General features: G+C 45.8%; 1 protein-coding gene across 1 annotated transcript in view; it reads right to left on the bottom strand.

The window, feature by feature from the left end:
• The window catches only part of Coro1c (coronin 1C), a 76,494-nt gene that overhangs the window by 27,669 nt on the left and 22,845 nt on the right, over positions 1 to 25,980 (bottom strand). The window contains exon 2 of the mRNA XM_038346423.1: positions 18,943 to 19,142. Coding sequence (XP_038202351.1) covers positions 18,943 to 19,137 — 195 coding nt within the window. The 5' untranslated portion in view covers positions 19,138 to 19,142. The remainder of the gene's footprint in view (positions 1 to 18,942; positions 19,143 to 25,980) is intronic.

Here is a 25,980-nt window from a genome sequence, read left to right as displayed (position 1 = left end):
TGCCCACAAACACACATAGAAAAATGGAAATGTGTATGAACACTGCCTGACAAAAGAAAACAATTTAAAACAGAAACAAATGAGCAGATGTGAGAAGATCCTCTCTGATGAGGAAAAGGACAGGGGGTGGTTTTCCACCTACAGCTGTTGTACTTTTCTTCCAAGAGAGAGATGAGGCCAGGCCGTGGTAGTGCACGCCTTTAATACCAGCATTCAGGAGGCAGAAACAGGTGGATCTCTTTGAGTTCAAGGCCAGCCTGGTCTAAAGAGCTAGTTTCAGGACAGGCTCCAAAAATAGAGAAACCCTGTCTTCAAAATCAAAAAAACAGAGATGAGACCAATATGGCAAAATTCTGACATCTACTCATCCTCATGGGCACATGAGTATTTCACTTTATTTGATGTTTCCTATAAAAATAAGAAAATTCAAGCATATCAATATACCGTTATGAATTTTACGTTAAGATTTTAAATCACATTATTTATTTGTGTATGAGCACACAAAGTGAGTCACGGCAGCCGCACACATGTGGTGGTCAGAGGACAACTTCTGGGAGTCAGGTGTCTCCTTCCAGCATGTGGGTCCCCAGGACAGACCCAGGCTTGGCACTCAGCGGCAGAAGCCTCCATCCAACAACCCACTTCACTGCTCGCCATTACTATGTCTTCCCTAGCACTTCTTACCCCAAGCCCCACTCGGCACTGTGAAAACAAGCACAGAGATGAACTTGAACTCCCCGGAGTAACAGGCGGTGTTTGGATCTGGGATAAGTGGGGCCACTCTCTGATGAGAGTTAATTAGCTTAACTATACAACTACACACAAGAAGCCTCTTTAACTACCCCAGCTTGAACAGTAGCAGCTACAAGTTAGCAGGTGGGTATCCACCTGTATCCGTTAGCCAAGTAAGAGCTCCAAGAATAAGCAGTATTTCTGTCATTCCCATCTGAGTCACAGCAAGCCCACAGCATCAGAACATCATGCTCTATTTTCCCAGAAACATGCCTACTGCTAAAAGGGCAACTTCCACATACTTCCTTCCTATTGGAAACAAATAACAATAAACAGAGCACGGTGGTGCACACCTTTAATACCAGCACTCTGGAGGTAGAGGTGAGTGAATCTCTGAGTTCAAGGGCCAGCCTGATCTATAAAGCAAGTTATAGGCCAGCCAACAGAAACATCAACTAAAACAAACAAACAACAACAACAACAGGTAATGGTGATAGATAATGTTTCGGAGTGTGTATGAGAACTAAATTATTCTCTCTCTCTAAATAAATGGAGGCACAGTACCCAAGAGGCAGTTATCTTAAATGTCACTGGCCATCCATACTAGGCTTGAATAGGGAAAGAAAATTCCCACCAGGACATGGGCTATGCAAAGGGTGCAACAGTAGCCTTGCAAGCACTGGCAGCTGGCCATCAGAAACACGGAGTTAATAAAAACGGATACTCTGTAAGCAGCTGCTTCCTCTGCCTGCAGTGATGTCACCGTAAATCCTGCTAACAAATGAAGCAGCATCACACTGCAGTACTGCACAGAGCGACTGATTACACACAGCGAGACAAGCACAAGCATTCTAGGTACACACTGACCATCTGACACACTGCGTACAGATGGCAGCTACCTTGTCCTCAGGATTTATAACCTCCAAATAAAATTAAAACTGAAGCACAATCACACTTTTAAACCACTATTAAGACTGTGATGATGGGGCCCAGCAAGATGCCGAGCCTGACGGCCTGAGTTCAATTTCCAGAACCCAAATGGAACTGATTCCAGCAAACTATCTTCTGACCTCTACATGTGCACTTGGTACATTTGTTGTCCCCTAAAAAAACAAGTGAACAAACAAACAAACAAACACAATACTGCAGATGGAGTACTTTGGTAACTGTGACAATGAACTAAACTTGTAAGGATGAGAAGACATCACTGAGAAAGACTGAGAGGCACAGAGTTCTCATTCACCCAAGACACATATTCATTTGTCATCCAGTGAACAGCTGAGGAAGTGTGACTGCTCTGTGGGTCTGCTAGACACTCCAGAATGCCACAGCGTACCTGCCCCTCAGCAGCACATGTCAATAATAGCACAGCTGGAAAGCTTATAAATTTAATGCCAGTTTTCCAGTATCTTTTGTTGACTAAAAAAAGACATTTTAAGGGCCTCTGCAATTTTCCAATGTTCTATATTAAATGATTTCATTTTACTAATTTTGCTTCATCCTAGGTTTCACTAATTTTCTTTTTAAAAATTTATTTCTCTTTAGTGTGTGTGCACGAGTGAGGACACATGCCGTGGAGGTCACAGAACAGCACTGTGGACTCTGGGGACTTAACTAAGGGTGCCAGTCTTGCATAGTAAGTACTTTCACCTGCCATTTCATTGACCCAGATATCAAATATCGCTAATTTTCCTTTATTTGCTTGTTTCTTTGAGATAGTGTCTCACTGTGCAGCTGGCTGTCCTGGGGCTTGATGAATCCCAGGCATGCACACCACACCACCCAGCATCGCTCCTTTTCTAGTACAGAAACTGCAGTCTTGTGTTCTGAGCCTTCAATAAGCTTTTAATTCACTCACTTCCTACTTAGTTGTCTGGTCACATGTCAGAGTGGCTTCATTGTGCCTCCCCAGCCACAACCCCAAGTGGTTGAGATTACCCATAGTCAACTCAATAACTGTCAAAACCAACACACAGATTTCTAAAGACTCGGCTCCAGGTCCTGCCTCATAAGCTCATGAGACAGTGGTGAAATGGGTCAGGACCCTGGCATCCTTTCCTCAGTACCTGACAGATCCAGTGGCCTGTTCCGAGCCAAGCAACATGAGCCCAAGGGAAAATTCAGCCTTTGAGGTGTGCAGACAGCTGGCACAAGGCAGAGGTGTAAGGGCACAGTTTCCACGTGGCTGGCCTGAGCCAAGGGTGACAACTTTGAGCACATCCCAGCCAGCAACCCCCAGCCTGGCAAAAAAAAAAACCCAGCTTTGGGTTTGGGGCAAGACTTTCAAATTTCAAGTAAGTGTAAGTAAGATTCAGCCTCTGGAGAGAGCTCATACTTCTTAACAAAATCCATTCAATTAGGCAGCAAGTCCTGCCACAGGCATAGGGAGGGTGGAAGAGAATGTGGGAAACATAAAACTCTATATAATAGGCCTTTAAAAAAAGAATGTTTTGCCTGGCATGGTAGAGGAAGCCTTTAATCCCATCACTTGGGAGGCAGAAGCAGGTGGATCTCTGAGTTCAAGGCCAGCCTGGTCTACAGAGTGAGTTCTAGGAAAGGATCCAAAGTTACATAGAGAAACCCTGTCTCGAAAAACTGGAGGAAAAAAAAAGTATGAACTGAACTGAATTTGCAAAAGCATTCCTCTTTAAGTGCAAACCTCTGGTTACAATGTATGACCATTGATTCCGAGAGGAAACCCAAGCATGTGCTGCATCTGTCTCACTCTTCTGTCTCAGGCAGTATGTGCTACATGTGCTCAGTTCACACTGTGAGGTCAAACACTAAATGTTACAACATACAGCAAATTTCCCACGGACATTATTATACAGGAATGCCATTCTGCGGAGAGATGGACCTGCAGCATTTTCACCCTCAAGGACCCTCAAAATCTAAAGCTTGTAATGTGTCCTGTGTGGTTTATACAAAATCATGCACAAAAGAGCAATTCCTCACACTGTGTGCTCAACAGTCAATTAGACACAATGAAACTGCTGCTAGGAAGAACCAATGAGCAGTCATCGCTGGCCCCTTCCAGCATAGAAGCATGTAACATTTGTTAACCTGTTCCTAAATAACACATATCTTTGCAAACGTAGTAACTACTCCAATGGCAAAGTAGCAGTGGCACATGGGCCATCAGTCTCAAATATTCCCTTGAGATGCTCAAGGCAGCTGCATACTTCCTCCTAGTGTCTATCCTGAAACTTACCACATAACCCCAACCTCTGCTTCCTGTCTGTCTCCTATCAAATCGGGCAGCTGCCTCACTTTCCTGTCCTTTCCAACTTCCTAGCTAGGCCTCTGTCCCAAACTGGGTCTGGCCAGGCAAATGTGAGGGTTCAGTGAGCCCCACTCCAGACTAGAGAAGGGAAGCCGACTCTAGGAAGAGAGAAGAGCAGCTCAGTCTTTCCAGTGTTTGCTTTTTATTTAAAGAAAAAATGAGGACAAACCCATTTGATGTGCCCATATTTCAGTAACAATTCCTTTCTGGCTTTGGGTCAATAGCCTGAGAACTGGTGAACTCCAGCAGGAAGAATGGAATCAAACCTGTGCTTGGAAGCAAAGGAAAGTTTCAGTAAAGCATAAGGGCTCCATTCACAGGAGCAGGGTTCATAGGAGTCAGGAAAGGGCATCTGCTGAAGCTGCTGCTTTCTCCGGCTTCATTTTCTATGAGAGAATTATTTACGGAGTACATATTCTGCTAGGATCTGTGTGCTCAGCTGCTCCACAGGGAGGAGCCATGGTGACTGCACACCATGGGCGACTTGCTGATGAAACACACGGAGAAGTTTTGCTTTAAGGGAACAGAAAGAAACACCAGCCTTCAGGTATGTGGGCGTGTTCTGGAATCAAACAGACTGAGTTACTCTGTGAGGTAAAATAAGCCAGCAGCAGAGGCTGCCAGGGGAGGTGTGGCCCTGAGGGAAAACAGACTGTGCCTACGGCACACAGGGAACCTTTGCATCACAGTTGCCTCAAGAGCTGGTACTACATCACTCATGTGGTAGTCAGAGGGCCAGTCTGTGGAGAAGCTTCTCTCTTTTCACTTTAGAGATATTCCAGGATTAAACTTAGACAGCAATTACCTTTGTCTGCTGAGGCATCTTGCTGCCCAAGTACTGGATTTAATATAGATCAGACCTAAAGTAAAGCCCATTGAGAACTTGGGAAATATTACTATAAAACTAAGAATATTTCATCAGAAGGCAAAAAAGAGTGAAAAAGTTAACATGTTCTTATTCAAATAGGCCACACTGGGATGTAGTTCAGTGGTAGAACTACACAGACAGACACATAGTCCTAAATGCAATCCCTGTAGCAACAGAAAAAAAAAAGCCCCAAACTGAACTGATGTAGTACCTCCACCATACACACACACAGTAATAAATTTAAAAATTATTTTGAAACATGGGTGTGGTGGCACACATCTTTAATCTTAGCACTTGGGAAGTAGAGTAAGGCAGATCTCTGAATTCCAAGCCAGCCTGGACACTATATAAGAGGCCCCGCCTCACAAAAAAAGAAAGTTGTTGAGCCCAGCTCTTGAGGCAGCCTGTGATGCAAAGGTTCCCTGTGTGCCATAGGCACAGTCTGTTTTCCCTCAGGGCCACACCTCCCGGGCAGCCTCTGCTGCTGGCTCCCACCAGCCCCCAGGAGTTCTTTCCTATGCTTTATAACAATCAGTATCCTCTCTGCTTTCAAAAAACACAAAACAACAACCTAAAAAATGGATTTCCTTTGTGGAGGATAGGGATTTAGTTTATTGAGACAGGTTATCACTATGTAACCTTCGCTGGCTGGAACTCAGTATTTAGACTAGGCTGGCCTCAAACTCAGAGATCTGCCTGCCTCTGTCTCAGTGCTGGGATTAAAGGTGTGTGCCAATCCTAACCGCAATGGCCAACCCAGTATTTCTTAAATGACTTGAGAAAAATTACAAAGTAAAAACTCAATACTTCTGATCATCATACTTTCATGTGACACCTCTGAGCTGACATCAGACAAAAATCAAGAACCATGATCGGGTAGAATATAGTCAAACCAGCTTTTCAGCTTAAAAGAACAGGAGTACAGATCTAAGTGCACTAAACAGGGTGTCCCACCATTAATCTGTCCTCGTGAGCGAATGGAGCTGCAGGACAGTTTGTGTCTCGTGAACAAGGTAGAGGAGTGGAGTGCAGACTCAACTCAGTGACATGTGTCACTCGTGCAGGACTCAGCTCAGCCAGATGAAACCCACTTACCACCAGCAAACACGCACCCCGTCTTTTGCCTCCCAGCTCAGTCTTCACTGAACTCTACGGGGCTCTATACTCAAGCGGCAAGGATCTTCAACTTGCCAAGAACAGTTTGCTGCATGTGTAGATGACATTGCAAATATGTGTTCATTCCACACTGAGGACTTAGTCTGGGAGCAGCGACTGGTGTGCTCAGTGAGGACTTTACGATACCAGGAACTCAGTCAGGAAAGAGTTAAACATTCCCTGCACTGGACTAGGTGGCTTCTCACCACACACTTTCAGATCCCATCATTCTCCAAGCAGCTGTGCAGCCAATCAAAGCAAAGGGAGGAAATTATCCTGGCCAGCTGTCAGCCCCAGAGCACTGATGGCCATATATGGTAAAAAAAAAAAACAACCCACTGTCAGAGCCAGTCAGGCCTGCAGGCAGGCTGCTGGGGACACATCAGTGAACTGCCGCGGCAGAAGCTGGATGAGGTGAGGAGATGCACAAAGGACAGGCTGCCTGCTCATCTTGAGGGTGGGGGTGGGGTGGAAACCATCATCTGCTGGGCATACTCTCAGTGAGTCACAGCCATTTGCAGTCATCAAAAATAGCCCCAGGGCACACTGTGAGGTTCCTTCTGCCAGCACTTTGTGCCTCGTTGTTGGGGGGGGGCGGGGGAAGGGAGCAGAGCTTCCCCTCCTCCTTGCTCCCTCCAGTAAGTCTGGAAAACACAGGCACTGGGAGGAAATGAAAGAGCCCTTCTGTGGCACTTCATGTGGTAATGAGGCCATGCAGCACTTATGTGGCTGGCAGCTCAGGACATAATTTAGAAGTCATTGTTCTGCACCTGGTGCCCTCCCCCTGCATCCCTAGCCCATCCCCCAGCCTTTCAGGGCCCACACACTTCAGAGTGTAGGCGCTGGGGGCATCAGACAGACTATTCAAGTAGACAGTGGACAGGCAGCTCACAACACACCAAGAAATGGCACCATTAACACCAAAAGCTATGAAGTGCCAAACAGCCACCTCTATACAGTGGACAATCAGCATCACTCTTCGTGGAAAGGAAAATCGCCTGTCAGCATGTTCAGCTGACACAGCAATGCAGCCAATGCAAATCTGGCAGGTGCTGGCACAGTGGGTCACACAGAAGCGCAGCATGGGAGCCTGGGCTCCTTTGAATCGCCTGTGAAAGGAGGAACTTAAAGGAAATCCTCAGGACAGAGCTGCTGGGTTCTCGTTACTACCACAAGGTATGGCACACACGGACTGAACACCTGGCACTATCTGGGCCAATAGCAGGAGGACCAAGCTGTTGTCTGGTTAAGCTTTCCATAAGGGAGAGAATGCAAAAAGGTTCAGCTAGTCTACAAGTCCCTAAGACCCCTGGTCCTTCACATATAATAGGAAGGAGAAAAAAACAATAAAAAGGAAGACTTAGACATGAAGTTCAAAATAAGAAAAGGCCTGCGGTCTGAGGCAGTCACTCTGTACCAGGCTCAAATTCTGCAGGAAAGAGCAGCCAAACAAAGGGCAAAGCTCACAGCTCATGAAGAACATCCTTCAAACACAGCTGGATGGAAATATGGCATCCCACTCAAACCCCTGCCTCCTCCTGAGGTTAAGGGAAGACATCTGGTTGGTGCAACGTTACAGGACCTGAGCGTTTGTTGGGTTCTTCACATGCTCTCAAGGAAAATGACAATTCTGCACAATTCATATTAGAAATAAAGAAAAAAAGGCCAACAAATGTGTGATTTTTCTACCCTAAAGCTACTTTCAACAACTTCTGACTTACAATGTTGGTTCATGTGATACACAAATGATCAGATCCATTTCCTCTAGCATGCCATTCTCCCATGCCAAGAAAGTCAATCTACACTTTGAAGTTCCAGTGTGGAAAAGATGTGGCCACCACTGCCTTCCTGGGGCAGAACACATCCCCATACTTCTCTGATTGTACACTGATGGGGCTTTGCAAGCAATCTTCCTTGTCTTCCTCACCTTCTAGCCTTAGGTAGGATTCATCACCCAGGGCTGGAGCACTTGATGCAGTCACAAGGCTCAGCACTGGGTTATTATATGAACTTTAAAAACAGTTACCTAGAGCCGGGCGGTGGTGGCACACGCCTTTAATCCCAGCACTCAGGAGGTGGAAGCAGGGGCAGGCGGATCTCTGTGAGTTCGAGGCCAGCCTGGTCTACAAGAGCTAGTTCCAGGACAGCTAGGGCTGTTACACAAAGAAACCCTGTCTTGAAAAACAAACAAAAACCAATTACTTAGACAAAAACCTCCTGCCCACAGGTGGAGTTGTCGTCCTCGAATGGCAGCGGGCACAGTGCAGCAGCAGCTGTGCAGTGTGGAAGTGACAGCACTCCCATCTTCTTTGCTGAGCTTGTGTGGGATGTGAAGCCTACTATGGGCATACTACCAGCAGACAAAGAAAAGTACCAACCAATTGGTTCCTCCTACCATGAGAAACTTGTTCAACTCAGAAGTCATTTCTCAGACAATGAGATGAGCCTGTTGGACAAGAACCATGACTTTGGATAAAATTACACCCGCACACACATTCATCTTCAACATTGCTCACATCAATCACCACTGTCTTGTGGAAACCGGAAGTATGAGTCGGACCCAAGTTTTATGATTCCTGGAGAGTGCCACTCAAGACTGACACTGTACAATGCAGCTAGCTGGGGACTACCTACAGAGGCCTTAGTATTGTGCCCGATGAAGAAGTGACTGGCACCCTAAGAGACACCACATCCCCTTGAAGCAAATGAATGACTTCTATGAGAAGAGTTCTCGGGGGCACCACAAAGCAGTTCAGGGATATCTTTCTGCCTGAGATGACCCTGCTGTCCTTTGTCCTGAATGGGCAAGTCCTGAAGCGCACACTAATGATGTGCACCTAATGATCCAATTAGGAGTCCACATCAAAGGAATAACATACAGAGGTATTGATGCAGATAATGAAACGTCCATTCACTCTGCTAAGCAGGCTCAAGATGCTCCTTGTCACCAGCCCCAGCAGCTTCGTGGACAAAGTATAAGGCACATCACTGGAGAGATCTGTGCAACCTGGTTCAGAGGCCACAGTTCAGGCAAGAAGTTGAGTTCCTTATGGTATGTGGGCCCTTCTGAAAGATGAGTGAGAATGGGTCTGACTGGAATGAACCCTAGATTACAGAGAGGCCAGATGTACAACAGAACAATCAGCAGGAATTTTTGAAGCTCACTGGATTGAAAAGAGCTCAAATGCTGTATTTTGATGACAACATATACAATAAACTGGCAGACATGATGCTAACGTGCAGCTGACTGACTGGTGCACACATCCTGAGTGTGGTCCAAGATCAGAGCCATGAATATGAAGGAGTTCATTCAGATATGGTGCAGCTGCACACCTGATCACGGATTGGGCTGTTGGAACAAATGTAGGGTCACAGAAGCAATGAGTTGCAGTTGGTTTCATAGGCATGAAAAAGAGAGAGGAAGAGGATAAAAGAAAAGACCAAACTTGTTTTCTTCAATGCTGAGTTCAGTTTTGCACAGACCAGACCTCAACCTTTCCCAAGGGGGAGGTCACAACTCATAGATCTATTACATAGTGTTTCTGAGCTATCTCCTAAACTGTGACATCCACCATATATGTTCTACCCCAGGAGGATTCCTCTGCAGCACGGTCATGCTGAATGGTCACAGTCCCTCTACCTTCAGAGAACCCCTGCTGCAGAGAGACCTAGGGCCAGTACACTGAATGGCAAGAGTGAGGCATATCACCAGAGACCAGTGGGACCTGCTCAATGTGGTTATGAAGAAGCCATTGCAGGTCAACAACCTGACAGGGTCGGCTTTCAATGAGACTATCAATTTCTAAAAAGCATAAATCAATATGCCTTTTGGTATTTGTTTTCTACCTTGTAAAGATACCCAGGTTGAGACAGGTGCTGGCCACCTAAGATGTGGCCTTCCTGCACACAGGGCCCAAGGGCAGGTTTCATGTTGAAACTCTCCGGAATGCAACCCTCTGGGACTGACGAGTTTACTTGATGTCATCTGTGTTCACTGCTTCAAAAGAATGCAGCCTCCTGGAAGCACTTTCCTGGTCCCTCAGTATACGCTTGCTGTGCCCCGACAATGTAACAGGCGGGTTCTCTGTTCTATGGAGATGGGACATTATAGAGTAAGGCAAGAACAGAAGTGGAACCTCAGGGCTCAGCCCGTGAGTGGGAAAGGCAGCCAAGACTTGAGAGGGACTCACTGAGAAACAGGTAAAGGGCAGATCTTCTTCCCTTCCCCTCTGGAGGAAGAAGAATCCTTTTTAATGTCTGTATCTACAGCTTCTGTCAACATATCTACTGCCCTGTCTGAGGGCCACAGGAGTGGCTGGAGTTAGGAGTCACCATCCTGTTTAAGGGCATTTTCGTTGCAGATGGCGGCTATGTGCCTATGGAGAGAGTAGCCATGGTTCCTATTACAGGACTCACTATGAGTCTTTGCTCTGACCTGGCATATATTCTTTGGGTTGTGTTTTGGTTTTTCAGATAGGATCTCACCATGGAATTCAGGCTGTCCTCAGATCCTCCTGCCTCAGTTTGGAGTCCCAAATGACAAGGTGGTAGGGCAGGTTTGGTGAGTATTAAATCTGGATTATGGCAAGATCATGAAGGAGGTGTTCATCTAACTGCAAAGTGTAGTGTGTAAATGAGCTGTGCAGCAGCCACTGCAGTGTCCTGTGTCACCACGGGACCTCAGGGTCCTCTGAGGTGTGCAGCCCTCCGACCACCTCCTTCTGTACTGCACTCTACACACAGGGGGCTCAGCAGTCTGGTCTTCTCGAGAGCGGCAAGAATGCTGCTGTTTGCTCATCCCTGGTGCCTGGCAGCTGGCATCCAATGCTGGCAGGAGACGCTGGCACTGCACAGGGTTGGGGTCTCGCAGCTTCTCCTCTAGAGAAGCAGAATGAAGAAACAGGAGAAGAATTTTGGGCACAGACTGGTTTACTTGAGAATGAGGTGGCTATATTTTGAATGCATAGAGTCCAGGATATGAATAAGGATTTTTCCTTTCTTTTTGAGACAGAGTCTCTCTACACGGCCCCATCTGTCCTAGAACTCACTCTAGACCAGACTGGCCTCTAACTCACAGAGACCCACTTGCCTCAACCTCCCAAGTGCTGGGATTAAAGGAGTGTGGTGCCACCATATCCAGCTCCGAATGAATTTTACAACTTACTCCTGTGCAGGAGGGTCTCAACCTTGGGAACACTAAACTCTGTGGTGCTGGGATCTGACATGGCAGAGGCCAGCAGCCTGCAACCCAAAGTCACACTGCAGCAGCACACAGCTGGGCTAGGACAGGAGTATTTTCCCATTTATTTGTTGGTTTTTCAAGACAGGGGGTCTCTCTCTCTCTCTCTCTCTCTCTCTCTCTCTCTCTCTCCCTCCCTCCCTCCCTCCCTCTCTCTCTCTCTTTCTGTTTTTCAAGACCGGGTTTCTTTGTGTAGTTTTGGTGTCTGTTCTGGAACTTGCTCTGTAGACCAGGCTGTCCTCAAACTCAGAGATCCGCCTGCCTCTGCCTCCTGGGTGCTGGGATTAAAGGCGTGTGCTACCACTGCCTGGCTCGTCTTTATCTTCTTTTCCATTTTGCTATTTGTCTGTGTCTACTTCAGTCAAGATGGGTTCCGACTTGTCACTGTCATGATTCTCTGCAGGGACACAACCTCTGACACCTAACATCTTGTTCTTTCTCTGTTCTTTTTGTGCAGATTAAGTACACTGCTACAGGGGAAGCAGATATGCTTCCTACATCTTAAGAAAAATCTATAGAACAAACAATAAAATTAGTTTTGATGTTTAAATATAAGTAAATAAATAAATAAATTTAATAACCCAGCACAAGTTTCAAGGGCCTGAACTACACTGTAAGATCCTATCGCAAACAAAAATGAATGTTTATAGTCACACACACACACACACACACACACACACACACACACACACACACACACACACACACACACGTATATGCAATTATATTCTCTATCTACAGTTCTTTTAAGGTAAGAATGTTCAAACTACCAGAACAGGCATGGTGGTGGTGGACAGCTCATCATGCTAGATCAGGAAGAGCACTCACCTAATGTGTAGAAGGCCTAGCCTGGGACCAGGGAGGGGTGGGACAATCAGAAAGCCACTTGTCTTAGTCAGGGTTACTATTGCTATGATTAAACACCATGACCAAGAGCAAGTCAGGGAGGAAAGGGTTTATTCGGCTCACACTCCACAGCACTGTGCATCATCAGAGGAAGTCAGGGCAGGAGCCAATGCAGAGGCCATGGAGGGAAGCTACTTACTGGCTTGTTCCCCATTGTTCAATTTGCTTTCTTATAGAACCCAGGACCACCAGCCCAGAGATGGCACCACCCACCATGGACTGGGCCCTCCCCTATCAAATCACTAATTAAGAAAATGCTTTACAGCTGGATCTTATGAAGGCATCATCTCAGCTAAGGTTCCCTCCTTTCAAATACCTCTAGCTTATGTCACATTGACATTAACTGGCTAGTACAACTCTTACTGCTCACATATGGACTGTAAACAACCACTATATGTCAAAGACTATAGTCTGATAATACCTGTATTACGGTTGCTGCCTGCCTATCAAGTTACCCCAAACACGATTGCCTAAAAATGAACATCTATTTATCACCTCACAGCTTCTGCTATCAGGAATTCAAAAATAGTTATGTAGTGTTTTGTGTCAAAGTCTCATAGGACAACAAAGGACAAGGTCTGTCCTGAATAAGCTAATGAGCTACAGCACTGTTGGAGGGTCCATGGGCCTCTCTGCAGGGTTGTTTGAATGTCCTCACAACATGGCAGCTCCAAAGAGGCTATTAGGATTTATGACCTACTCTCAGAAGCCACGCTCCAAACTTCCGCCACATCCAGAGACCCACACAATGGCACAAATACCAGGGGTCAGAGTCACCAGACGCCATCTTGAAGATTGATCCCACAACGCTGTTTGGACAGACCTTGAGAGGCTGTAGAGTCACTTGGTTTACACTCTCCACCCAAGTGAATCAAGAGAATATGATCAAATGATGGCCCCGTCTACAGTGGGTAAGAAAGTAATCATAATACAATGTGACGGTGCAGCCTGTGGTACAGCAGAGCACTGCAAGCAACTAAAAGAACCCAAAGTGTGCTTTTCTCTGCTCAGCAAGTCATGAGTGATTTTTGACCTGAGTACTGAACAGTAAGAAGAGAACAATTATCAGACACTTGGAATACTGACTGGAATCAATCAAATTTTCTTCTCCCAAACATGACAGAAACTCTAGAGTAGTCCTCGTCAAACCTAGTCCTATCTGAGACTCAGGTCTTAACATCATAAGGCAGTCGTTGCAAAAAGTGAGTTGGGTTCTCTAGTGCGTCTAGCAAGTGCTATGCACCATTCCTGCAAGAGCTGAGACAACGACCACTGGTCGTTCTCTGTGCGTTCTGAGAGCATTTGCTGATTTTTTTTTTCACTAACAATAGTTGAGACAGACTACAAAACGAGTTAAGACTGGAGTTCACAGCCACAAAGCAAAATCCTTACAGTCTTACATGTTCCTTCCCAAGGTAGCGGGAGAAACTAACTGTACAGGAGCCAGTGAGGTTGCTCAGTAGATACAGGCTCTTACAGCCAGGCCTGACAACTGGAGACCAATGCCCAGGACCTACATGGTGGAAGGACAACTTCCACAAGTTGTCCTCTGACCATCATAAGAGCAATCACTGTAAACATCACACACGCACGCACGCACGCACGCACGCACACCTATCTATCTATCTATCTATCTATCTATCTATCTATCTATCTATCTATCTATCTATCTATCTATCTATCTATTAAAATAAATAAAGGTACTGCCCAGCAACACTGAAGGGACAAAGAGACGACAGTGGCAAAAGGTTAAAGAGTCCCAGTCACACCCAGCCTATCAAGGCCTATACCTCTCCAGACAGTCACTGCACCAAGGAAATCAGCAGTCACTCCAAGACACAAAGATCCTTTACAACAGAATAGTCAAGTGGGAGGGAGAGGCGGCAGGGGGACAGGAGCCTGCAGTGTGTATCCTCCATCCTAGCTGGAGAGCAAGTGCATACAGCTCTAAGAGCACCCTCCACCCTCACTTGTTAAGGCAGGACTGGCAGGTTCTCTGAGGTCCAAAGTTCATGTGTATGCCTAACAGGAACTGCTGCTTGTTGTGCTTGCTTGAGTCTCCATGATTCATAGCAGGGAGGGGATGTTTGCTTCAGCTATGCATCACGAGTATGGCTACTCTACAGAAGAAAGATTGTTCATGCTGGCCTGGCAGACTGTCAGGAGAGCGAAAACCTGCAAGCTGGAGACGGGGCAGCTTGGATACTGTGACAAGGGAAAAACTATTCCTCATGCTAACCAAAACCACAAAGCCTTTATGTATTTGGCAAGACTTATTCATTCTCGGAAGGACTGAAGAACAAGAAACACACCAAACCATACCTATACAGGTCAAGGTAGAGTGGCATGCCATGGCGTGAGCAACATTACAGACAAGCCAGTGCTCACGTGGGCTAAGCCAACCCACCACACTTTAGCTGAGAACGCACCTTATTCCTCATCAGGAGCTTCTAACAATCACTTTCTCTAATAAAATCATCCACATAAAAAAAACTCATAAATCACATGCTTAAAACATGATCCAACATGCTGACTGCTCATGTGTATGACAGTTCTTGTGTATGAGCATAACACACACACACACACACACACTTCAGTATATTTGTCTCTGTTATTATTAACATTTTGAATCTTAAGTCCTAGAAGACAGACTGTCTAACTCATTTATATTCTCTGAGGATCTAATCACAAGAATCTCAGATTACAATAATGTGATTTACTGTGGGCAGATAGTAGCTTTTAAATGTGAGACCCTCTGAAAGGTCATGATCCCTTTGATCAGTATGTGCACACACAATATTGCTGTGTGAATAGAGTCCCAAAGAATCATCAGAAGCCTCTAAGAGGGACTAAGAGCATAACTAGGGATTGGAGAGATGGCTCAATGGATAAGAGCTCAATGGTAATGGCTGCTCTTTCCAGAGGACCCATGTTCAATTCCCAGCATGCACAGAGAGGCTCACTCCAGTTCCAGGGGATCCAACGACCTCTTCTGGCCTCTGCAGGCATTGCACAAACATACAGACAGGCAAAACACTCATACACATAAAAATAAATAATTTTTTAAAAATAAAATCAAAGTCACATCGTGCTCTCATTTCTTTCAGAGTAACTTTAGGCTGCAGCAGGCAGAACAAGCCGGTGCTCAAGTCCTTGCTATCTTTTCTTTGTCTTCTCTCTCTTTGGGTAGGGCAGGGTGCTGAGACAGGATCTTACTATGTAGCACTGGCTGGCCTGGACCTATGTAGGTTGCCTCCCCAGTGTTGGAATTAAAGGTGTATATCATCACACAGGGCCAGTAGTAGCAATCTGATACTTTCTGGTGCAGATCAGAAAACTGACCACAGTGCTTAGGGTGCAGGGTGGTAGGGTGCAGCTTGGTGACAGAGATCTCAACTAGCAGGAGTCAGGCCTGAGGTTTAATGAGGGGGATGACCACAACAAAAACTAGATTCAAATCTTTCTAAAGGTCAAAAATGCTGGCAGTACAGGTGCTGAATTTATAAACAGCAAACCAACACATCACATGTGATGGTCAAAAACAATGAAATATCAGCAACAATGTAAAGTCCACAATCCATACACAAATACCTAGGGGTAGGTATTTCCTGCCAACATAGAGGACATGGATGGTCCTATTTTCTACAGCTATTGATGCCCAGTAGCTAGGCAACACCTTAGGAAGAACAGAAATACTAGTGCCAGCTGACACCCAGCCTCATGGCCAGGCCTTGCTATCACAGCACAGAACTGTGCAGGGGCACCTCTTGAGGGCCCCCAGGACTAACCACTACCCTTTCTAGTTGGGCAGGGCCCTGACAACTGTTCTTTGCAAGAAGTGCAAACAATGGAACACCAACATTTGCTTTCTGGATTCTGAATACTGAGCCCACACAGAAATTGCCTCAGAGCTGATGGCCACAGGAAAGGAAACACACTGAGAGCATACAGAATTACCAGGGGGAGATAAACACACACACACACACACACACACACACACACACACACACACACTCTTTAAGTTAGAGAAAGAGAAATAGAGGGACACAATGACAGATCCATGTCCCACTACAAGGTGACCCAGCCCAGGACTCGATTTCACAGCTTTTCAGTTCCCAGACCTCATTTTTCCCTCAAAGCCCCTCTGACACAAAGAGTTAACCGTGCACATTAATGTCTGAAAAGCCTGTGAGCTTGTTGAGGAGAGAAGTCAAGAACATCGAGCACTGGTCTTCCTTCCAATGCTGTCACTAAGTTCATATCACTGTTAACCCCTGGAACAACAGTTCAGAACAAAGCCTTACAGCTATGGAAGGAACCTAGATGACTCCTCCAAAGGAGAATATATGTGTATCTGTGTATGCACACATGTATGGTTGCACTCACCTGTGTGTGTGCACAAGCGGAGGTGTCTTCTATTGTATTCTACCTTATTTTTAGAGACAACGTCTCTCAGTGAGACCTCACCATTCTCGATAGACAGGCAGCCAGTGAGCCCCCCTAGTGACAGTGTTATAGACATGCACTGTTGGGCCTATTTTATCACATGATGCTGAAGATCCAAACTCAGGTTCTCATGCTAACACTATCCACTAAGCCATCTCCCAGACAAAGCATAACAATATTCTCATTCCCGTGAGGACAGTTACAGAACAACACAGGCCACTTAGTGTAGGTAAGAACCATACTAAAACAGATCTTCTGGAAGTGCTGTGAATTTCAAAGTCTCCCGTGGTTTGCAAAAGCAAAGATGGACTCACTGAGCCTTTTGTGGATGTGGAATCTGAAGGAACTGTCTGAGCTCAGTGGAAGATTAGGCATTCACAGTTTATTTTGGGCTCCTTAATTGGCTTGTTCCAGTTCTTTGAAGAAAAGAATGTCTTGAATTTGTCCCTCAGTTTATAAAAAGAAAAATGCTTTAACTCCAAACAGACCATGAGTCCCTGACCTGGCTGACAAGCTGTGGTTGTCCTCTCAGATGGCCTCCCTGAGCCATAGTAATAAAAAGCCAACTTCCAGAATGCTTCTCACTACTAAAAAAGAATACACAGCTAAAGAGATGGCTCAGAGGTTAAGAGCACTTGCTGCTCTTCCAGAGGACCTGAATTCAACTCTCTTACCAATACCAGGTGGCTCACAACTGTCTCTAGCCTCAGCTCCAGGGGATCCAATGCCTCTGGCTTACATGTGCACATGTGCCATCAGGTGCATGCATATGCTTACATGCACAGACACTTAACATAGGCAAGAAACCATACCAAACAGATCTCCTGGAAGTGCTGTGAGGTTCACAGTTTCATGTGCAAAAGCAAAGATGGACCCACTGAGCCTTTTGTGGATGTGGAATATTCCTTTACACTGTATGAAGATATGTTACTATGATTAGTTTAGCAGAACGTTAAATGGCCAAAGGATTTTCAGGACAGAGAGAATACTGGGAAGAAGAAAGGGGAGAAGTCAGACAGACACAGAATGAGTTGGACACACAAAATGGGATAGAGGTAAAAGCCACATGGTACAATGTAGATTAATAAAAATATAGGTTAATTTAAGTTATAAGAGCTAGTTAAGAACAAGCCTAAGCTATCAGTCGAGCTTTCATAATTAATAAGAAGTCTTAGCAGGCAGGACAGAAAAATCTGCCTACTTCTATACGTAATTAAAAACAAACCCTTGAAAAATAAAGGAACATACCAAACAGATGTATGGGCAAAGCACAACAGACATTCAGTGCAAACTGCACTCCGAAATCAGGTTAAGTTACCATGGTATGGCATCAGTCAATAGAAACAAAGGTATCAAAGTAGAAATATCTCCAATTCATGGCAAGGTTCACATTTGCCAATTAGAAGTTGCATTGGAAATGAGTGTTTGCTTTGTTCCCTGAGCACCCATCTCCCTAAGTCTTTGGAGAGCTGGTTCAGTTGTGTAATAAATCCAGCCACAGAAGTCAAACACAAATGTAAAACAAAACAAGCTAGTCATGAACACCCAAGAGGAACTCCAGGAGAGCCAGAAGTTTCCCCAAGGGGAAACATCCACCTGATGTGGAACAGTACTCTACTGACAAAAAAAAACTGACTTCACTGTGTCTGCTTTCAGAGCCCATGATCCATAGTGAGCTGTGCCCTAGTCCACATGACTCAGAGGCAGATGTGAGGGTGGGCAAGATCCCCTGTGGATATGCACAGCAGGGAACTATGCCTGCATCTTCACATGGCGTTAAGGGCACTAGACCCTTACCTCCACCCAGAGTTTGGGACTCACCAAATCCCCTTTCCTCCTACTGCTTAGGAGAAGAGGTGCACAAAAGCTCTACCTCATGCCCATCTGGGACAGGGCTCAACGGACAGAGCCACTCAGTCAGGGCCTTTCAGTCTACACCGTGTTAAACAGCTTAGAGCCTATGCTGTGACTTATTACCAGAGCTGGGATAATCTTGAATCCTGTGTGTCTGTGGGGACCCCTCCAACACCCCTGCCCTGGCAACAGGGATGAAACCAGGGTCATGTGTACACTAAACAATGAGATACAACAATCTACCATTGAGCTATAACCCATTTCTCGGAACATTTTCTTGAGTTCACATTCCATTTAACAACTCAAAATCCAAAAGGCCAGGGGCCGAAGAGTTGGCTCAGTGGGTCAGAGTACTTGCTAGCCCTTGCAGAGGACCTGAGTTCAGTTCCCAGCACCCACATGAGGCGACTTAGAAACCAACTGCCAGTACCTCCAGCTCCAGAATGGGGCATCACTCACCTTGTGCAGAGGAAGCACCAGGAAGGCTCCTCCCCCACTCGCTTCTATGATGATGGCAACAAATCTGGGGTTGACGGCACAAAAGGAACTGTCCCAGGTCACTCGGGAGACGCGGATGTCATCATAGCACTGGTCGTTTTTCACTGCCTGTCCAAAGACATGCCGGAACTTGCTCTGCCGCACAACTCGCCGCATCGTGTCTGCAAAAAGAAGAGAGGGATACATGAGTATCATGGGCCGCAATTGGCAACAGGCAAGTTGGCAAAATAGAACACCTCGGCATTCAGTCTAATGTGCTAAAAAGTAGTCAGACTGCAAACCCCAGTTCCCTCTGCAGCACACACAGAGAGCAATCCGAGAGCACTGCAGACCGTGTCAGGACAGAGAGCCACAGAGAGTGATACAGACCGTGGTGGTAAGACCAGTCCGTAGCTTTAACTTACGATCATGAAGGAAAATCCATCTTTCAGGGGTGGGTGGGAAAGCTCATTCCACCCTTCCTATTTTGGAGATGGGAAAATACCAAAGGGAATCTATCTTGTAGATGTGAAGCCAAAGTCCCAAAGAAGTTATGATCTGGTGGCTTTCTCCTCAGCCTGCAGGGTCATTTTCCAGTTTTTACACATCCCTCCTCTCCCTGACATCAGCATTCCTCTGGCTGAGCACTGTGCTGGCTCCCCAGAGCGACTCCACATTGCCAACTATGCAGACTCAAGAGACAGAAGCAGTTGCCCTGCCTCCAAGTGCCTGCTACTATCCTCCCAAAACAGGCTTGCCCTTCAGAGCAACCCAAACCAACTGCTGGCTGCTAAGCATCCCAGTGAAGAATGGGAAATCCGACCTGAGTCAAGAGCCAAGTCTTAGAAAAAGGAGAAGCAATTAAATGGGAAGTGGTTGATGGGGCTACCTTACCATGAGAGTGACTCGGGCAATCCCACCCTGCATGGGAAAGTTAGGAGCCAGGTACTGGCCTAGAAGTCAGGGCAGTCAGAAACAGCCTGATGGCATGATGGTGGTGGCAACTGGACAGAAGACACGGAACAGGCCTGAGTGGAAGGGAAAGGAGACCATGGAGAGGGTCTCATGTCAGATCACTCAACATCTGGCAGAGTAAGCTAGGCATGGGGAATGTGGGTGACAGTTAGCTGGGGTCCTGGGCTCCTCATGGGTCATTTTAGACAAATCCCTCTGGGTTGCCAGATGGACCTGAACACAGAAAGCTTTGTGCTTCAGGCCAAGGCCCCATCCACTCAGGTTTTCTAGCTGGCACTTGATGTAATTTTCCCGTCTGCTTCTGTATGGCATTCTGCTCAACAGACAAATGGAACGTGGATAAAGCTAAGTGGAACTGGCATGTGGCCAAACCCTGACAATCTGTTGAAAACCAGATCACTGTGAACAGAAGAGGCCAGCACCTGTCCATTTGTGCCAAGTGGGACATGTGATGTGCAATTCTATTTCTTGTCCTCTAACAGCCTCTGTGTAGCCCTGAAACCACGCTCAGATGCAGAAGAGTTTGTTTATGCCAGAACCTCCTGTCTTCACAAGGCTTGTGTAGACTGTCCTCTTTGCAAAGCTGGGGCGTGTGGCTAGGCAGAGGCAAAAATCCAGTGGCAGATTGCTGAGCCCTGTGTTCTGCAGCCCAGCAGCTGTCTGACCTTCCCTGCTGACTACTGGGATGTACACACTTTGAATACTTGGTAGAGATGCTAAGGACTAACACTCAGCCAACACCTTCAATGTGAAATTGTGTGAGTTCCTTAGGCATGAGTCAGACATTGCTTCCACTGTGGCAAAAACTAGAGGCACACACCTCTATACTGGTTGCTCTCAGAAGCCACCGCCCTCACAGCCATCAGTATTACAAGCCACTAAGGTTGGAGTCCCCACCAGCATCCCCCAGAAAGTGTCTTAAAAGTCAGTTTAAGGAGTTGAGAGATGGCTCAGCAGTTAGTGTCTCTACTGTTCTCTCTGAGGCCCATATTTAGTTCCCATACATGTCCAGCTGCCTGTAGCTCTCGCTCCAGTGACTCCCAACACCTCCTCCAGCCTCCGTGGATACCCGAACTCATATTCACATACCATAAATAAAAATAAATCTTTAAAAAAAAGTTAAAACAGAAAAGAAGACCACACTAGATTAATCAATGTTTTTGTACATTAAAATATTTTACAAATTGATAAAATTAAAACCAATAGAAAAAGTCTGTGACTTACACCTTTAATCCCAGCACTTGGGAGGCTGAGTCAAGTGGATCTCTGAGTTCGAGGTCAACCTGGTCTACAGAGTGAGTACCAAGACAGCCAGGGCTACACAGAGAAAAAAAAACCTCTGTCTAAAAACAAATAAAAAAAGGCCACAAAACAAAAAACAATAGAAAAGTAGGCAAAAAAAAACCACAAACAGGTAACACACACACAGACAGAGAGGGAGAGAATGACATACAAACAGAGAGACAGAAAGAGAAAGACACACACACACGCACGCACACACATGCACGCACACACACGCGCACACACATACACACACACACACACACAGACAGAGAGAGAGAGAGAGAGAGAACTCACCACCATTCCCTCCCCAAGTCCTAAACCTATGACAGCAAAGGAATAAGTGAGCATAAACACACAGGATTAAGACAGGAATGGAGCCCCCCAAAGAGCAGACCTGACAACAAACTTAGAAAAGCTAAATCACTGAATGATTGCCATGGGCACCTCCTATAGTCAGCTGAGCCTCTTAGAAGACTCTCACAAGGACTGGTGCATATTGTAAATCCCTAGCATAAACAGAAAGGAGAGCTGGGCGTAGTACAGCAGGGAAGGCCAGGATCTCAAGGTCATCCTCAGTTTACCAAGGTAAAGGGCCGGCACGGGCCACTGAGCTCCTCTTCACCTTACATGAAGTCAAGCTCACTTTCATTCTAATTACATCTGGGTAAAAGGAAACACGTTTGTAGGTGGAGACTGTTGATTTCTTTCCTGGACGCCCAGACCCAAATAATCACATAGAAGCCATATTAATTACAACACTGTTTGGCCAATAACTCAGGCATATTTCTAGCTAGCTCTTTTTTAAATTAATTAATTTATTTATTCATTATGTATACAATATTCTGTCTGTGTGTATGTCTGCAGGCCAGAAGAGGGCACCAGACCTCATTACAGATGGTTGTGAGCCACCATGTGGTTGCTGGGAATTGAACTCAGGACCTTTGGAAGGGCAGGCAATGCTCTTAACCACTGAGCCATCTCTCCAGCCCCCTCTAGCTAGCTCTTACACCTAAAACTGACCCATTTCCATTAATCTGTGCATTGCCACGAGGCTGCGGCTTACCGAAAGGTTCCAGGCCCTTCTCCTCCATCCTTCTGACCCCGCCTACTCTCTCTCCATCTCTGTTAGGGTTTTCCGCCTGGTTTTACTCTGCTAAGCCATTTTGGCCGAAACTGCTTTATTCATTAGCCAGTAAAAGCAACACACACACAAAAGGGCATCCTACATCACAGGTTCTTACAGTTCAATAGAAGAATACAATTTTAGCCGAGAGCACAGTGTGAAGATGCAGCCAGCTTTCCTGGTCTGAGCTGACTCAACCAAGCAGAATTGGGGCTTGACAGTCAGTTTGAGCCCATTCATGTTCAAGACCAAATCTAACATGAGCCCAGCTGTCCACCTGTGACACTGCTGCTTCGGTTGCAGAGAAAGTCTCCAGCCCTTCAAACACAACAGAGAACAGCAGTACCAAGCGCAAGCTCCAGAACCTGAGAGCACGTGTGTGAGTGGCACAGAGTCTGGCCACAGTTCACTAGGATAAGCCACAGACCCTGTGTCAGCGTCCTGCCTGAAAGTAGGGACAGACACATCCATAGAGCTGACATGATGGTTACATGAGCACTCCACGATGAGTGATGAGAGATGAGAGATTTCTCTGCTACAGCACCTAGTATACACACACACACACACACACACACACCATCACTCAACAAATGTCACCATCCTAGTAACTGCCCTAAAATAATCTGGACTCAAACTCCAGTTCTGCCACTTGTCAGCAAGTTACTTTACCCTCTGAACCCAATACTCTCATGTACAGAATGAATAGCGCGTGTTGAGAAAGCAAGCTGCAAAGCACAGGTCCAGTAGCTCCATCACCAAGCTACAAAGCAGAGTTGATGCCACCTCACAAGCGCCTCCCAAGACTACAGAGCAGGAGCACTATAAGCGACCTGCACTCTGATGCAAAACAAGATGTCTCTCACACTACAAGCCAACACTTCTCATAAACATGGGGACAAACCCTCAGCAAAATGCTAGCAAAGCATATCCTGCAACACATGAGAAGGAAACACACATCAACGAAAGTTGGTTCAACCTACAAAAAAGTGACTGGTGGGACCTACCACACCAATAGAAGAAAGAGAAAACTCACATGACCACCACAGACACAAAGCATTTGACAAACCATGATAGAGCACTCAGCAGAGGAATAAAAAGGGACTTCCTCACAATAAAAAGAAGGAACGACCACACCTAACACAATGTCCAGTGTTGAAAGGTTACTCTCTGAAACATAAGCCAAACAAACTGCACTCTGGCCACTTCTGCTCAGGACTGCACTACAGGAAAAATGAACAAACACAGCCAGGTGGAAGAACCAGGAGCAATGTCCAACAATCAGCTAAGTTTCTATACATTCACAACAGGCAATGCAAAAATAAAATTAAGAAACAATTCCAATCACAACAGCATTAAGGGGGGGGGGCAGTGGTGATGCACGCCTTTAATCCCAGTACTTGGGAGGCAGAGGCAGGTGGATCTACAGAGTTAGTTCCAGTACAGCCAAGGCTGTTACACAAACAAACAAAACTAAACAAGCAAAAAAAAAAAGAACTATACATAAAAATAAGCCTAAGAGGAGTGAAAGACCTGCACACTCAAACCACACACCACTGCAGAAAGAAATTAAAGAATGGAAAAGCATCCCATGCTTGACCACTATTACGACAGCAGGATCGGCTGGGTGGTGGTGGCACAGGTCTTTAATCCCAGCACTTGGGAGGCAGAGGCAGGCAGAGCGTGAGTTTGAGGTCAGCTTGGCCTACTAGGACAGCCAAGGTGACACAGAGAAACCCTGTCTTGAAAACCCAAAAAACAGCAAGATTCCTGAAGTGAGGCATAGATTCCAGGAAAGTCTTCTAGAAGCTCAGGTAAACACTTCACAGAAGTGGATGAACTGACTCTAAAACTCACATGGAATCACAGAGGAGCCAAAACAGTCAAATAACCTTATAACCGTTAAAAAGGACACATTAGGAAAACTCCTTTCCTAATGTCAAAACTCACTACAGGGCCAGGGGGAGTGGCGCACATCTTTAATCCCAGCACTCAGGGGACAAAGGCAGGTGAATCTCAGAGTTCGAGGCCACCCTGGCCTACAGAGTGAGTTTCAGAACAGCCATGGCTACACAGAGAAACCCAGTATCAAAAAACCAAACAAAAAGACAAACAAACAAAAAGATGATGATGATCAAAAGTGTCAAGGGCATAGACAAAAGAGCGGAAACTAAACAACTCCCAGAAGCAAACCTTCCTGGCTCTGGATGGCAAAAGACCTTAAGTGCAACACTACAAGAAACAAAAGAGAACAAACAGAGCCCTTTGCAGCCTGCACAATGGCTCAGGGAGATGAAGAAGAACTGACTTCTCCCTGTTAGCCTCTGACCTCCACACATGTACCAAAGCATATACATCATATCAAACACACTAACTATAGTAAGTAAAAAAAAAAAAACCACACAGACAATTGTTACAAACCTTAAAACTGATAAGGCACTTACTCATACCTAAAATATATAAAGGATTTATTAAAAGGGGAGAGGGTTGTATGACACACAACCAATGACAGCAACTAATCCTACTTAAAAATGGACTTACTAGGCATGATGGTGCACACCCAGAAATCAGAAGGTGGAGGCAGGAAAATGAGGAATTCAAAGCCAGCCTCAGCTACAGAAGATCCTGCTTCTGCCTAGCATATGAAAGACCCTGGGCATATAACCATTCCCCAATGGATTCAAAGTCCAAAGAGAACACACCACTGTCCAGTATGCACAGGAAAAGGTGCTAGGCATTAAAAGTCACTTGGTAAATGAGTACCAAACCCTCAACAAAAGGCCCCTTCTCCACACCAGAATGGTGAAAATCTAACCTCAAATGTGTCAGGTGGTTTGGGATCTGGAAGAGCCTTCTAGTTCCTTACTTTAACAGAATTAGCACCTGAACCAGCACTTCAGAGAACTGAAAATAGTCAAAATCCCAGCATTCAAAGAATATACACATCCCAAGTGCCTGCTATTCACTGGACAAATGTATAAAGTGCGATTACCCACCCCAGAGTGCTGCTTAGCAGTGAGCACACTCGCGCATGGAGAAATCTTGGCAACATCATAGTAACAAAAGGCAGCACAGAGACCTACAGAGCCTAACATCTGTATGAAACCTGAACTAGGCAAATGTAGACAACAGTGTGGGAGCTTTGTGAGGTAAGAGCTGAAGACAAAGGGACAGGAGGTTGTTTCTTAAGATATATTTGGCCTAGCGTTGTGGTCTATGCCTTTAATCCCAACACATGGGAGGTAGAGGCAGATGCATCTCTGAGTTTGAGGCCAGCCTGGTCTACACAGTGAGCTCCAGGACTGCCAGGACCACAAAGAGAAACCCTGTCTCAAACAAAAAAAAAAAAAAAAGCGGGGAGGAGAAGGAGAACTGGACAGACCACAACTTATCTATGTTTATGTACACATGTGTGCAATGCCTGAAGAGGCCAAGAGAGGGCATCAGATCTCCTGGAAGTGGCATTACTGGTGATTGTGAACCTCCATGTGGATGTCTGCCTCTGCAAGAGCACCGATTGTACTTAACTGCTGAGCCATCTCTCCAGCACCATGGGCTCCTTTAAGGGGTCATAAAAATGTTCCCTAGATACTGTGGTAATAGTTGCATGTGGCTTTGGTATTATTGTGGCTTTTCGTACC

This window comes from Arvicola amphibius, chromosome 10, assembly GCF_903992535.2.
Source record: "Arvicola amphibius chromosome 10, mArvAmp1.2, whole genome shotgun sequence".
NCBI lineage: Eukaryota > Metazoa > Chordata > Mammalia > Rodentia > Cricetidae > Arvicola > Arvicola amphibius.
The sequence above is the reverse complement of the archived record's forward strand: the minus strand, read 5'-3'. Positions and strand labels throughout refer to the sequence as shown.